General features: G+C 51.3%; 1 protein-coding gene and 1 long non-coding RNA gene across 4 annotated transcripts in view; one reads left to right on the top strand and one right to left on the bottom strand.

Moving 5' to 3' along the window:
- Window positions 1-72: 72 nt before the first annotated feature.
- On the bottom strand, window positions 73-14,120 carry LOC309795237. Its single transcript, XR_014292232.1, has 4 exons — window positions 14,046-14,120; window positions 11,198-11,304; window positions 9,015-9,213; window positions 73-193 (listed from the first exon to the last, which is right to left on the bottom strand). It is a non-coding gene; the product is annotated as an uncharacterized lncRNA (long non-coding RNA).
- MMP15 (matrix metallopeptidase 15) overlaps window positions 13,219-14,676 on the top strand; it is a 20,762-nt gene continuing 19,304 nt past the window's right edge. The window contains exon 1 of one of the 3 annotated variants that reach the window (XM_082607390.1): window positions 13,219-13,703. In XM_082607390.1, coding sequence (XP_082463516.1) covers window positions 13,542-13,703 — 162 coding nt within the window. In that variant the 5' untranslated portion in view covers window positions 13,219-13,541. The remainder of the gene's footprint in view (window positions 13,704-14,676) is intronic. The other 2 variants (XM_082607392.1, XM_082607391.1) reach the window with 2 other exon arrangements.

Raw genomic sequence — 14,676 nt, 5'->3', positions numbered from 1 at the left:
CTCTTCAACTAGGTGCAAAGATGACTTTCCTCTGCCCCCGTCTTCCCCAGCCTGCTTCGCAGTTTGGCAGTGCTCTCGGGAGTCTCTGTTACGACGTCTAAGGTGGCTGGGAGAGGCCTTAACGATGCCTCAGTACAGTGTGGGGTCACCTGGCCTGCCAGGCCTGCTGGCCAGAGGGTCGCACACACCGCACCTAGACCAGGGTGTAAGCACAGACATTTAGACGCGATCCTGCTGTAACACTTTTGAGTCCTTTCTAGGACCCTCTCAGCTGTTCCTCCCAAGAACCCCATGAAAAGTAAACTGGGTTGGAATGATTATTCTGCTTTTCCAGAAAAGCAGGTTCCACTTGCCTGGGGTCACATGAGAAATCAGGTAAGGCCCTAACCTCCATGCTGCCCTTTTCAGCCTGCCAGGCCTGCTCTCCCCTACTCCACCCCGAGCCCCCAAGGGAAAGATGTGGGGAAAGGGGGCCTGTGGCTCTGGCCCCCACTGTGCCTCCCGTCTGCGCTTCCTAAGGCCAGCTCCCAATCGCCATGCCGAAAGACCCAGGAAATCACAGTCTGTGCCTTCTTCCCCAAGCCCTCTGCATTGAGCTGCTGATTCAACTAGACTGGCCAGTCAGTTCTTCTGGCTTTTGAGGTCACGCGGGCTGGAGAGGGAGAAGCCAGCCATCCTTCCTGGCAAATCTCCTGTGCAGCCAGCACTTACTGACACCTGCTCTGTGCCAGTCCCTGACCTGGGCAGTTGGGTGAATCAGACTCCTCCGGCCCTCTGGATACTGGCAATGATGCGGGGGGATGGTGGTAGCAGACAGGGTGCAGAGAAGAATCCCCATCCCCAACCTTCGCACTTCTCAGACTGGGAGATACAAGCAAAGCCACCCAAATTCCTACAGGTTCCAACCTCAGGATGGAGGCAAGCCTCCAACAAGGCAGGTTCTGTGGGCACAGACCACCTAATCTTCCTCATCAGGGGCATGGAGCCTCCATCTCGGGCACTCGCTCTTCCTGGGAGGGGGCCCCATGTCATGTAGCATCACCATTAACAAACCTAATAGGACAGACTGACCGGCCGGTCCCCTGGGGGAAGATGTGGCACGGATGGAATTAGAGTGCAGCGGCTTTGAGAAATGGGCCAAGATCAATAACCGGCTCTTCAAGAGAGGATGGAAGGTGGTGATAGAGGAAGGAAGCAGGAGATCCACCAAGCGGGGAGGGGCAGCAGGCGGCAGGGCTTGGCGGGCGCCCAGACACTGAGAGTGCAGCTGGAGAGGGTGCGTTCACGGGCGCCGCGCTGACAGTGCAAGAGCAGCTGGGGCTCTTCCATAAGAGGAGATGTGCTCCGGAGACAGGAGGCAAGACCAGAGCAGGCTGGGGTCCACCCCTCGGCAGGCTGGCTCGGAATAAAGACACGCTCTCCAGGGGGATTTTATCACACCAGGGAGGGTGCAAAATCAACACATCTGGCCTCGGTGTCCTCAGATGTTCCCCGCAGGGCAGAGAAATCATCATCTCTTGGCCTGTTTGGCCCTTTTCCACCTGGCGTTCTCCCTTCTCTCCACACGCCTCTCCAGACCACCCCAGCTTTGTTTCCAAGGAAGCGGGAAATTACCTCGGCTTGTTTGTTTATTCCCTGTCTTGGTACCAGAAGCCCAGGGGGCCCGCAGGGGGCGCCAGGGGTGGGGGTGGGGTCTCGGGGCCTGGCTCCAGCCCACAGTGCCTTTCCTGAGCGAGGGATCTCAGTCTCTACCTGAGCCAGAATATGCCTTTAACAGATGAGGAGGCTAACCCAAAGAAGGGAGATAACTTGCTCAAGATTGCCCAGTAAGTAAATTCGTGCTGGGCAGGAACCCCTGGCCTGGCTTCGGACCCAGAGCTGTTTGTATAACCTCTCACACCACAGCAGGGTCTCAGAATGAAACTGTGCTGTGAAATGAGGTGTCTGGGCTTTAATTCAAAAGACTCCAGGAAAAAAAGGGGGGAGGTTAGGGGCTAGATGAAAAGATAGAGGCGAGATGGGGATGGTGTTTTAAAGCTGGGTGACTGAGAATAGATACAGTCAGTTAGAGATACATATATATAACTGAATCACTCTCCCCTTATTGCAATAGCCTTTCTGGATAAAATTTCTCTTTACTACTTTAACCTCTGTCCAGCTCTAGTTCTCTTGAACAGTTTTTGGTGCCATGATTCAGATCTGGATCAGAACCACCACTGAATCCTCAGATGCGACAGCCAGGCCTCACAGGGCACACCTACCTACACTTTTTGTCTCCGGGCTGCTTGCTGGTTTGGGGATCCAGTGGTGAAGCCGACTCCAAAACCCAGTGCTCTGGATAAATGTCCATTGACGCGGAATGAGGACAGATCTTGATTCTTAGGACTCAGAGTATACTCTAGAAGCTGGGTTAGAGCCCTAGACAAGCCAAAGCCAGGTTAGAGTCCTGGGTTTCTCTGTAAAAAGCTAGGTCAGAGTCCTAGGCTTTTCTGTTGGTACGAGGCTGGTCCCTGTAAGGGACAGGCTGGGTTAGAATCCCACGTTTTTCTGTTCGTACATGTAAAGGCACTGTTAGTCAAGAACATGGGGGCTTCTTAACCACCGGGAGCTCTCCTCAGACTCCTGCTGGCTACATGCTTCTACGGCCCTAGTATTGTCTGCTTTTGTTGGCAAAACTTGACCACAAACTCTCTTAAGCTAACACAGCCCCTCTGGGTCTCCTGGGATCTGCTCAAATTAGTCCACCTAAGGGGAAGCCCTAGGGCAAAAGGGAACTAAAACTTCTGATGCACAATGGTCCACTTTCTTCACTCGGTATGAAGAAGCTGAAAACAGCTAAATGATTCAAACCTCATTCAAACGATTGACGTTCTTAAATAATGTCTTCAGAAAATGTTTTCTGGGACTTCCCCGGTGGCGTGGTGGTGAAGACTCTGCGCTCCCAATGCAGGGGGCCCTGGTTCGATCCCTGGTAGGGGAACTAGATCCCACATGCATGCCTCAACTAAGAGTTTACATGCCACAACTAAGGAGCCCGCCTGCCTGCCACAACTAAGGAGCCTGCAAGCCACAACTAAAGAAGCCCGCCTGCCGCAACTAAGACCCAGCGCAACCAAATAAATATTAAAAAAAAGAAAAAGAAAATGTTTTCTGACCCAGGAAACCCCCTAGACACCTTCACAGTGCCCCGGAGTTCCCCTCCCAGCTCTCCATGATATCTGTCCCTCTCTCCCAAAACGTCCTTCACCAGTGGCACCCCAGCCCCTCAACTCCCTGAAACTGTAAGGTTCTCCAGATCCCCACCTCTTGTAGATGAAGCTCAGGGTGTGGCTGTTACCCATTGTCAAGGGAGGCAAACAGAAAAGAGAACATTTAAACCTTGGTCTCTCTCAGAATTACATGCCATCATCAAGAAATTTCCTGGACTTCCCTGGTGGTCCAGTGGTTAAGAATCCACCTTCCACGGGCTTCCCTGGTGGCGCAGTGGTTGAGAGTCCACCTGCCGATGCAGGGGACATGGGTTCGTGCCCCGGTCTGGGAAGATCCCACATGCTGCGGAGTGGCTAGACCCGTGAGCCATGGCTGCTGAGCCTGCGCATCCGGAGCCTGTGCTCTGAAGCAGGAGAGGCCACAACAGTGAGAGGCCCGCGTACCGCAAAAAAAAAAAAGAATCCACCTTCCAATGCAGGGGACGTGGGTTTGATCCCTGGTTGGGGAACTAAGATCCCACATGCCGCAGGACAACTAAGCCCGTGTGCTCTAGAGCCCGCGTGCCACAACTACCGAGCCCACGTGTTCTGAAGCCCGTGCACTGCAACTACTGAACCTGTAGAGAGAAGCCCACAACTAGAGAGAAGCCGGGGCGCCACCACAAAGAACCCGCGTATGTCAAGGAATGATCCTGCATGCCACAACTAAGACCCGATGCAGCCTAATTAATTAATTAATTAGTTAATTTTAAAAAGAAAAGAATTTTCCTGACTCCCGAATGAAAAAGGAAAGATTTGTTGAAGATTTATTGAGTCTTCAATTGAAGATTGTTCTGGGAGCATACTCTCCAGATTCCCCAATTTATGTCAACTTATCCACCTATTGGCTGGCCCTGGGGATACCTCCCTTTGGCTTGGAAAGGCCAAATGGAGCACCATCCCTGAAGACCCTCAAGGGTCTCAGATGACCCTGATTCTCATTGGAGAACGAGGGAAGTAAGAGGAAAGTTACCAGGAGCCATCCCTCGGGTCCCTCTCACCAAAACTGGTCGGTTGTGTATTCAAAATTGTAAACAGCAAAGAGATGAACGGTGGCTGACCATCACCATCAATTAGAAACAACAGGAAAGAGCATCTGCGGCTGGACCTGACCTCCCTAACAGCCTCTGCTCTGGCCACAAGCTTTGTACATGGCCCCAGACCAGAGCTCCGTGACACATTACAGAGAAATAATATTAACTGGCAAAATGCAAACATGTCTGAGCTCCAGACATTAGCCCAGCATTATGAAGATGTTATTTCCAGAAAATTGGAAAATACACAACACAAGCTTATGGCATTGCAGTTAAAAGAGCTAGAAGGACCTGAAAATTTTAATCTATGGCAAGCTCCAAAATCAGAGTCTCCTATGGATCAAGACCCTTGCTGAAATTGTAAGAAAAAAAGACATGGGTCTGGGAGTGGCCAGACCTCGAGAGGAGGGGGAAGCCTACCGCTTAAGATATAAGTCGATCTTTCCATGCCCCTCCACAGGATTCCCCAATAGCACTGAAGGCCAGAAGGCCTTGAGAGGCTCTGCCCGATAATCCAAGATTAATCAGACAGGAAACGTCGAGCTCCCACTTGTAGTCCATGCACAACTCCCATTTGGATCATCAAAGCCCCCAATGGGCAAGGATGTTCGTTAGTCCAGATCTGAGATTTATCAAAATCGTGAAACACAGATTTGCCCTGGTGCCCAATCCTGGCACTATCCTGTCTGCTATTCCTCCCAACACCCAATATTTCCCAGCCCTCAATTTGTGTTGCGCGTTGTTTAGGATTCCCCTTTATAAGGAATCCAGTACTTGTTTGCCTTCTCCTGGGATAACCAGTAATATACCTGGACTGTTATGCCCCAGGGTTTTACTGAGGCTCCTACTTCCTTCTCACACACCCTGAATGCCAGTTCAAGGGACTTAAATTCCCAGGAGACTTCACTTTAATCCCATATGCAGATGACCCCCTTCTATGTTCTGGCAGTTAGGACAACTCCTTTTGGACGCTGAATACCTTTTTAAGGCATTCGCAAGAAAGAGCCGTGAGGTGGCTAGAGATGAAATTCAGATATGCTCTCTGTGTGTCTGATATCTGGGTCATGATATTTCAGCTGCAGGGAAAATGATCACAGACTGAGTCTCTGCTATTCAACATTTTCCTCTCCCTGAAAGAGAAGGGCAATGGACAGCGTTTTGGGGTCTTGTGGTATATTGTAGGCCGTGGATACCTAATTCTCTGATTGCCTTACCCCTCTATGCCATGACTGGGGAGGCACCCCACAGACCCAGTAGTCCGGAACCCCCTATCCAAAGATGCTTTCAAGAACCTTAAGGGCTCTCTGCTTTCACCTCCCACCCTTGAACTTTCCAACGACTCCCTGTCTTTTTCCTTGTTTGTGCACGAATGAGAAGGTCATGCCCTCAGTGTTATCCTAGAAGCATAATGGACACCAAAGACCTCTGGGATATTATAGTTTGGCCTTTGACCCAGCAGCTAAGGCATATCCCCCTTGCCTGTGAGCCATGGCTACAACCACCAAACTTGTCCAAGCTACCTCTGACTGAGTATTAGGTCATTTGCTTAATATACATGACCCTCATGCTGCACAGACCCTATTGCCTAATGAAAACACACAGTACTTTTCTGCATTTCGACTTACCTCTTACGAAATCTTACCACTCTTTCCCTCTCACATCACAATACGTCACTGTCAAAACCTTAACACTGCTACCTTGCTTCCTTTACCCACTGATGGGACGTCCCATGACTGTGTCATTAACACTAGATCATTATCCTGTCTTAGGCTAGATTTAGCAGAAAAACCCCTCCCCCAAGTTGACCTCACTCTTCATGTTAAAAGCTCCTACCTCCGGAAGGAAGATGGGGCCTTCCAGGCTGCATATGCCATCACTGATCAATATAAACCTCTAGAATATCGAGCCTTGCCAAATGTCAGATCAGCCCACGTAGCCCAATTACTTACTTGGGCTTGCCTAAGAGCATAAGGAATGAAGGTGAACATCTATGCTGATAGCTGCTACGCCTTTGGGTTAGTACATGATTTTTGGTACATGATAGAAACACAGAGGATTCATGACAGCAGCTGGTACCCCAGTCAAAAATGGGCCCCAAACAGCAGAACTTCTAGAGGCATTGTTATTGTCCCAGCAGATCATGACAGCTAAAACTGAAGGACATAGAACAAAAACATTCAGATGAGGCCCAACAAATATGATACATTAGCAGGGTCTTCCCCAACCACCCAAGAAATCCAAGCAGTTTCTAAGCCTTGGGACCATGCCTCCTGCATCCTGCTTCAAGGCCCTAGATCCCAATGGGATTATTCACCTTTTCTTGAGGGGGGGCACTCATTTAGGATGACTCCTAAGGAAGTCTTAAAAGGGGTCCACATGGCCTAAATAACAGCTTCAGACTCAGAAAGAACTGGATGGGGAAAAGCTGGCTGTTCAAGCCATTCACGTGGACTTTGCAAGCACCCAGACGGCTGCTTGGTAGCTCTTAAGTATCTCTCTTGAGTCACTGTGTGTGGTTTATATGACATGACTCACATGCAAAGGACAAGATGCAGGATGCACTACACAAACAGTAGTTTGGACCCTTTGGCTTTTATTTGGATCAAGCAGTTCACTTGCCTCGATTGCCAGTAACATGACCCTGGAAAACCTGTAAAGGTGGGGCAAAAAGGGAGGCACCTCCCCCTCAGACCTTCCTTCACTAGCAAATAGATGTTATCCAGTTACCAAAAGCACAAGGCTACCAACATGTTCTCACTGTCGTCTGCCTGTTTTCTAAATGGTTAGAGGCTTTCCCCTGCCCGAATGCCTCAGCAGCATCAGATGCCAAAGTGTTCCTGCAACAAATCTTCCCCACTTGGGGCATCCCCTCTGCCATCTCTAGTGACAGAAGATCACATTTCATTGGTAAAATTATACAGGAAATTGAAAAGGCAACACATTTAGTCAAAGACTCCACCATCCTTACCATCCTCAGCCATCAGGTGCCATAGAAAGAGCATTCTCAAGACCAAACTGGCTCCACTGTCTGAAGGACTGGACTTACATGGCCACAAGCACTGCCCCTTGCTCTTAAGACTCTCAGATCATCACCCCTATCTCCAGGCAAGCTATCCCCTTTTGAAATGATCACAGGAAGGCCCACAAAGACGCCTTATTCATCTTGTCTAGTGGAAGATTCTAACTTAATTCAGTGCAACATCCTTAGATACTGTCAAGGATTAACAAAATATACTCGATCCTATAATCAACAAGTCAAGACTTCCCTTGATTGCCTTCCCTTTAGAACTTCCTGATCCCTCATGTGCTTTACAAGTAGGCCATCTGGTATTCTAGAAATGCCACCATTAGAAAACCAATCTTGAGCCCAAAAGGGACCTTATACAGTTTTGCTTGTTGCTAACACTGCTGTCAAATCACAGGGTGTTCAACCCTGGGCCCATGTTTCACAACTAAAGAAACACAAGAGTCTTATACAAATAACTCATACAACTCAATGTCAAAAAAAACAAACAACCCAGTTTAAAAAAATGAGTAGAACTGAACAGACATTTTTCCAAAGAGGAAATACAGATGGCCAATAGGCACATGTAAAGATGCTCAACATCACTAATCATTAGGGAAATGCAAATCAAAACCACAATGAGATATCACCTTACGCCTGTCAGAATGGCCATCATCAAAAAGAACACAAATAAAAAATGCTGGAGAGGATGTGGAGAAAAGGGAACACTGTTGAGGGAAATGTAAATTGGTGCAGCCACTGTGAAAAATGGTATGGAAGTTTCCCAAAAAACTAAAAATAGAACTATCATATGACCCAGCAATTCCACTCCTGGGTATATAGCTGAAAAAAACCAAAACACTAATTTGAAAAGATATGTGCACCCCAGTGTTCACAGCATAGCAGCACTATTTACAATAGCCAAGATATGGAAGCAACCTAAGTGTCCATCAACAGATGAATGGATAAAGAAGACGTGGGGTATATATATATATATATATATATATATATATATATATATATATATATATATATATATATATAATGGAATACTACTCAGCCATAAGAAAGAATGAAATTTTCTCATTTGCAGCAACATGGATGGACTTGGAGGACATTATGCTAAGTGAAATAAATCAGACAGAGAAAGACAAATACTGTATGCTCATATGTGGAATCTAAAAAATACAACAAATTAGTGAATATAACAAAAAAGAAGCCAACACACAAGTATAGAATACAAATTAGTGGTTACCAGTGGGGAGAGGGGAGGGGGAGAGGTAATATACAGGAAGGGGATTAAGAGGTATAAACTATTAGGTATAAAATAAGCTACGAGGATATATTGTACAACATGGGGAATATAACCAATATTTTATAATAATCATAAATGGAGTGTAACCTTTAAACATTGTGAATCACTATACTATACAACCATAACTTACATAATATTACCGTACATCGACTAAACTTCAATAAAAATAAAATTAAATTAAAATTTTAAAAAATGAAATACAAGAACTATTCAGACCGTGGAAGTATTCCAAGTGGGACTTCAAACTGGGTCTCTATTGAGAGCCTCCATAAGCAGATGACAGCCAGGGCAGAGAGTTGCCCCAAGAACCTTAGAACAGTAAATGAGGTCAGGAGGGAGTCAATTTCCACTCAAGACCACAGAACAAGACCCACCTGGGTCCCTCCCCTTTCTCCTCTGCTTCTTATCCTTACCATTTGCGTGGAGACCCTCCTGCTCTTCCCACAATAACCTTCTGCCTTGGGGCTTCCCTGGTGGTGCAGTGGTTGAGAGTCCACCTGCTGATGCAGGGGACGCGGGTTCGTGCCCCGGTCCGGGAAGATCCCACATGCTGCGGAGCGGCTGGGCCCTGTGAGCCATGGCCGCTGAGCCTGCGCATCCGGATCCTGTGCTCTGCAACAAGAGAGACCACAACAGTGAGAGGCCCGCGTACCGCAAAAAAAAAAAAAAACCTTCTGCCTTAACTATGACTTTCCCTCACCTGAGATGAGTCTCCACCTTCATTTCTAAATTTATGAGTTCCTGCTCCTCTTCCATGCCCTGCTTTTCCCTCTCTCAGCAAGACTATTTTGCCCACAGAACCTGTAAGCTTGGCTAAACTAGTTGCCACTTCCATTAACACCACAGACTATTGGTACTTTCCTCCCTTTCCTGTGCGCACATCTGATCTGGCATTTCCCAGATCCCTTGATCAATCAGGATATCTATTTTGCTAAAACCCTCCCTCTCTTTCCCTGCACCATTTTTTTTTTTTCTTTTTTGGCTTCTCCGTGTGGCATGCGGGATCTTAGTTCCCCACCTGACCAGGGATGGAACCTGTGTCCCTTGTAATGGAAGTGTGGAGTCTTAACCCCTGAGCCGCCAGGGAAGTCACCCCTCCACCACTTTATACTGTAAGAAACCCCTGCACCTATTCCAGTCTATCCTCACAAGGGTCAAGTCTGTTGCCATCGTCATTTTGCCACTGGCTCCCTTCTGAGAGTGAGCATTCACCATTATACTTCCTTAGCTGCCACTAGATCAAACATAAAACCCCCAAGCCACTATAGGAATCCTGGATATCCCTCACATGAGTGGAAATGATCCCACTGCCCCTCCCAGCCTAATTTCTGGGACCCAGACCAACCCCACAGGGACTACCTTCAAACAAATCCTTTCCCCACCCTAAATTTAGCATCCTTTGGTTACCCTCAGCCATCAGATAACTATCTCTATGGCCCCTCGCTAACTCCAGATGATTCTTATTTTGTGCATGGAACCCAAGTTTATTGGCTGTTACTTGCCAACTGGGCCAGATCTTCCTACCTTGCCAATCTTACCAATCCCTTCATCTTACTCTATTCCCCACAACCTCCTTCCTCTCTTAAACTGTCTCTAAAACAATCACCCACTCCCTCAGGTTCATCTCCTCTCACTGTAGGAACAAAAGGTATCCAGGATCATTGTAGATGATCTTGGTTCCCAGGGAAACAATTTAGGAAAAAACAGCTACAGAACTGGGCCTACATTCCATCCACGACCTCACTACTTTTGGGGGAACGGTTTGCCACCTTTTGGGTACCATTCCCAGGAATCTACAGCCTGGCTCAAGAAGTTAGACTCGGGACTTCCCTGGTGGTGCAGTGGTTAAGAATCCGCCTGCCAATGCAGGGGACACGGGCTCGAGCCCTGGTCTGGGAAGATCCCACATGCCGCGGAACAACTAAGCCTGTGTGCCACAACTATTGAGCCTGTGCTCTAGAGCCTGTGCTCTAGAGCCCGTGAGCCACAACTACTGAAGCCCACATGCCACAACTACTGAAACCCACGTGCCACAACTACCAAAGCCCACACACCTAGAGCCCACGCTCTGCAACAAGAGAAGCCACCGCAATGAGAAGCCCGCGCACCACAACGAAGAATAGCCCCCACTCGCCGCAACTAGAGAAAGGCCGTGGGCAGCCAAACATAAATAAATAAATAAATTTTTAAAAAGACAAATAAAAACAAAAGAAGCTTGACTCAATGACAGAATCATCTACTCATTGCTGAAGCAATTCACCCTGTTCCCAGATAACAGCATCACTGGCCTGAAATCAGTGACTCACCAACAATGAGAAACCCAGCGTGCTATTCTCCATAACTGCATTGCCCTTGGTACGACCCGAAAAGGGGGCACGTGTACAGTGGTTGGAAGCAACTGCTGCACCTTTGTCCTCAGCAGTCTACCTGACATCTCTGCCATAACCAGGAAGGTTCGAGCTGTGAATGAAGAAGTGTGTGCATCACCACCATCGCGCTGACACCACCCACTGAGAAAGGACAACAGGTCCTGGGACTTCTGGTAGATCCCTGAAGGTCTCCAAAGTTGGGCACAAGGACCAATTCAGCCTCTAACCTTCATCTTTCCACTTATCTTCAAGGTATTCCTCTCATCAAATGTCTGTGGATCCTACAGTACAGCAATTAGCAACCATCAAGTCTCAACAGATGATTCAGCTGGTTCTAAAAGAATAAAAAGCAATAAAATGAGAAATGGATGTAGATTGATCAGAGGAAAGAATGCCTCTCCTTCCCTTGAATAAAAGGGGGAAGTGAAAAAGACCCTTTGCTTAACCAAACTTCAGTCAGGCTCCCTTGAACCTTCTCCCCAACAAGACCCATCCCTGTATTTCCTTCCAGAATCCAGTTTTAGCAAGAATCTTGCTAAGTCAGTTTAGCTGAATGCCCCACCCTTGATACCTGATCAAACGCAGAATCCCCACTATGCCCCAGGGGATATCTGATCACCCTCACCTGCCTTCAGCCAGAATCCCCCCAGACTTGATGTCTCCCCTTAGTAATTTTCCGTCCACCAATGCCGCCCCGCACCCCACTTGCTCCTTGGCAGTAAATCCCCACTTGTTCCAGTTGTATTTTGAATCAGGCCCAGTTCTATATCGGAGTCTCAACTGCAATAGTTTTTTTTTTTTTTAATAAAATCTATCTTCGTCACTTTACAGCCTGTTCTCTTTAACAGTGCTCTTTTTCTTCACCTGGCAGGTCGGTGAACAGGCCATTTCTGAAGCTCTGCCAGATCTCTCTGGATTTCCAGGACGTGAGGCCTGCCAGGCGACCTGAGGGCTTACATTAGGGAAACCTGCCCTCAGGTAAGGAAAGCTCCCATTTCTGGGGCTGGGAGGTGGCGTTGGAGAGGGACGGTCTCCGCCCTCCTGCCCTCCCGCGGGGGTCTTCACCTCACGACTCTGCCCCTCCCGGACTTCCCTTGGTCTGGATGCGCAGCCTCTGTGGACCTTAGACACAGGGCTCCCACCTCAAGTCTTCAGCATCCAAACCGACCGGATCTCAAGCCGCTCTTGGAATAGAATTAAACTAGCACTTTAAGCTCCGCTCTGCGGGGAGTTTTGCCCACCCGCCCAGCACCCTGTGGGGCTGCATTGTCACATTTCATTTGCACAAAATAGTGTTCTTTGCTCGGACACCTAATGTGTGCTAGGCCAGCAGCCAGAAGTATATCTAACCCCCCACCCCAGCCCTTTGCCCTGCGTTCCAGATAAGGACTTGGAGGTTCAGAAAAGTTAAGTAACTTGCCCACCTCCATACAGCAAGTATGTTGCAACCCAGGACTGCAACCGCGTCTCTGTCGCTTGGCACTGCCCATCCAAGATACCCAACGCTTCACTTGGCAACTGAGAAAAGTCCTGAAGGGCCAAAGACACCCTGAGGCTTTTGAAAAGAGACCTCAGGCCAACAAATCTCTAGATTTTTATCTTTTTCTTTTTCTTTTTTTTTTAGCCTAAGACCAGACACTTGGGTCTCTCCTCGGCTCTCCCTGCTCACCGCTGCTTCAGTGTCCCCACCCACCCACTAGTTGGGAGAAAGAGGCGTCTTCACTCCTTTTTGCCCCTCCCTCTGTGGGGCGGGCTTCTTGGGGGTCGACCCAGCTCCCCAAAAGCAAGGAGGGGAGTGACGGGGGCGGACTGGGGAGGATTCCCGCCGTCTGGGAAGAGTAAAAGGGTCGCCTGTCCGGCTCCACCGCCGGCACCTGCTACCAAGAAGCCTCTGGCTGAGGTACCGCCCCCGGCCCCCGCCTGGGTCCGCCCGCCACGAGAGCACTGGCCCTTTAAGAGCGGCGGTAGTGCATCGCGGGGAGGAGGGCCGGGAGCGCTCGGGGCTGCGCGGAATTCGCCGGGAACGTCTGGCGCCGGCTCTCTGGCTCGCTCACTCGCTCCGACCGGCTCCCTGCACCTCATCCCTGGGCTGCGCGGGAACCCGGGCCCGGTCGGGCGCGGGGCGAGCAGGATCCACGGGCGGGAGGCGCGCGCTCTGGGCAGCGCCTGGCCCCGGACATGGACAGAAGGAGCTGGGCGCGCAGGGGGCGCCGCGGGACCGGGCGGCCGGAGCGCTGAGCCAGACAAAGGCTCAGGAGTTGCGCTTGCTCTCGAGAGCCGGGCCCCGGGCGCCGAGGCTGCAGGACCCCGCGGCGGGCGGCTCCGGCCCGCCCTCTCCCCCGTGGGCAGGCTCCGAGCGCCCGGCCCTGCCCGGCCCGCTTTTCCTCGGGCGTGGGAATTTGCCGAGGAGACCTAAGCGGCTCCGAGGTGGCCGGGACCGGGAGGTCTGCCTCGCGCCCGCCGGGCGGGGAGCCAGGGAGCGTCGCAAGTTTCCGAGCCGCGTGCGGGGACCCGGCGAGCGGGCGAGCCGCGCGTGCAGCAGCGCCCCGGGCCAGGCCGGTCGCCGGAAGCATGGGCAGCGACCGGAGCGCGCCCGGACGGCCGGGCTGGGCGGGCAGTCTCCTTAGCGGCCGGGAGGCGGCTGCGCGGCCGCGACTGCTGCCGCTGCTGCTGGTGCTTCTGGGCTGCCTGGGCCGCGGCGCAGCGGCGGAGGACGCAGAAGTCAATGCCGAGGTAAGGGCCCTCGCCCAGTCCCTTTGCCACGGGTTGGAGGACTTGGGGCTGGGGGACTTGGGGTGGGAAGGAAGCCACGCCCGCAGCCTGAAGCGTGGAGAGGAAGAGCGCGGAGATGAACCCCAGTCCCGGAGTTGGGGGCGGGGAAGAAAGGGGACCCGGCAAGCTGCCCCTCCCCAGCTGGCCCTTGGCGGTGCACCTCTTCCCAAACCCTGGAGGGCGTAGGGCTTGCGCCCGCTCTCTACCCCTACAGCCCCGCCCTGGGCACTGATCCTTCCCAGCCCGCGTCCCGGGAGCCGCTTCTGCCGCCCCCAGCCCTTGTTCCTCTCCTTCCCTCCCTACCGGACTCCTGATTCCTCGAGAGCTCTGCGGACGCACGGTGACGTTCTTTGCGAATGGGAAGGGGGCTGCTCTGTGTGTGTGTGGGCGGGGGGGGATCTCGGGCACAGCAGGCAGCGCTCCTGCCTAGATAGACTCTAGTTTGGGTGACACTGAGCCTTGCGCGGCGGGCTGGGATAGGGGGAGGGGGTGCGAACCTCCGAGGCAGCCCATTCGGGTTGAGGGGGCGCTTTGGCGACTTTCTCAGACTCTTGCGCGCAAGCCGCGCCACGGCCAGATGGCATCTAAGAGGGAGACCCGGTCTCACCCGGCGCTTCCTCCACCAGCGCCCCTACGTCAAGGCCCGGGCCCAAGAGGGTGGACCCCGAACATTTTTTCACCAGGAGCCCGGCAGACGTCCCTACCGGGGCCCATCTCTGGAGCGGTCCCGTGGGTGATTAGGCGCCGCCTCCTGGCGCAGAGCTGCGTCCAGCCAGCGCCCCCGGCTCCATGGGGTCGCCGAGCGCCGTCCTCCGGATTAGGGACAGTGAGGGCACTAGCTCCGTTGACCCAGAGCAAAAGCGTAGACGTTCTTTCCCGACTTCTAAGACCCTGCTCCCCGCCCAGGAGAAGGGGAGAGGTTTGGCATGGTGGG

Source organism: Mesoplodon mirus (assembly GCF_964341445.2).
Source record: "Mesoplodon mirus genome assembly, chromosome: 19".
NCBI lineage: Eukaryota > Metazoa > Chordata > Mammalia > Artiodactyla > Ziphiidae > Mesoplodon > Mesoplodon mirus.
Note: the sequence above shows the minus strand (reverse complement) of the source record. Positions and strands in the feature narration are given on the sequence as shown.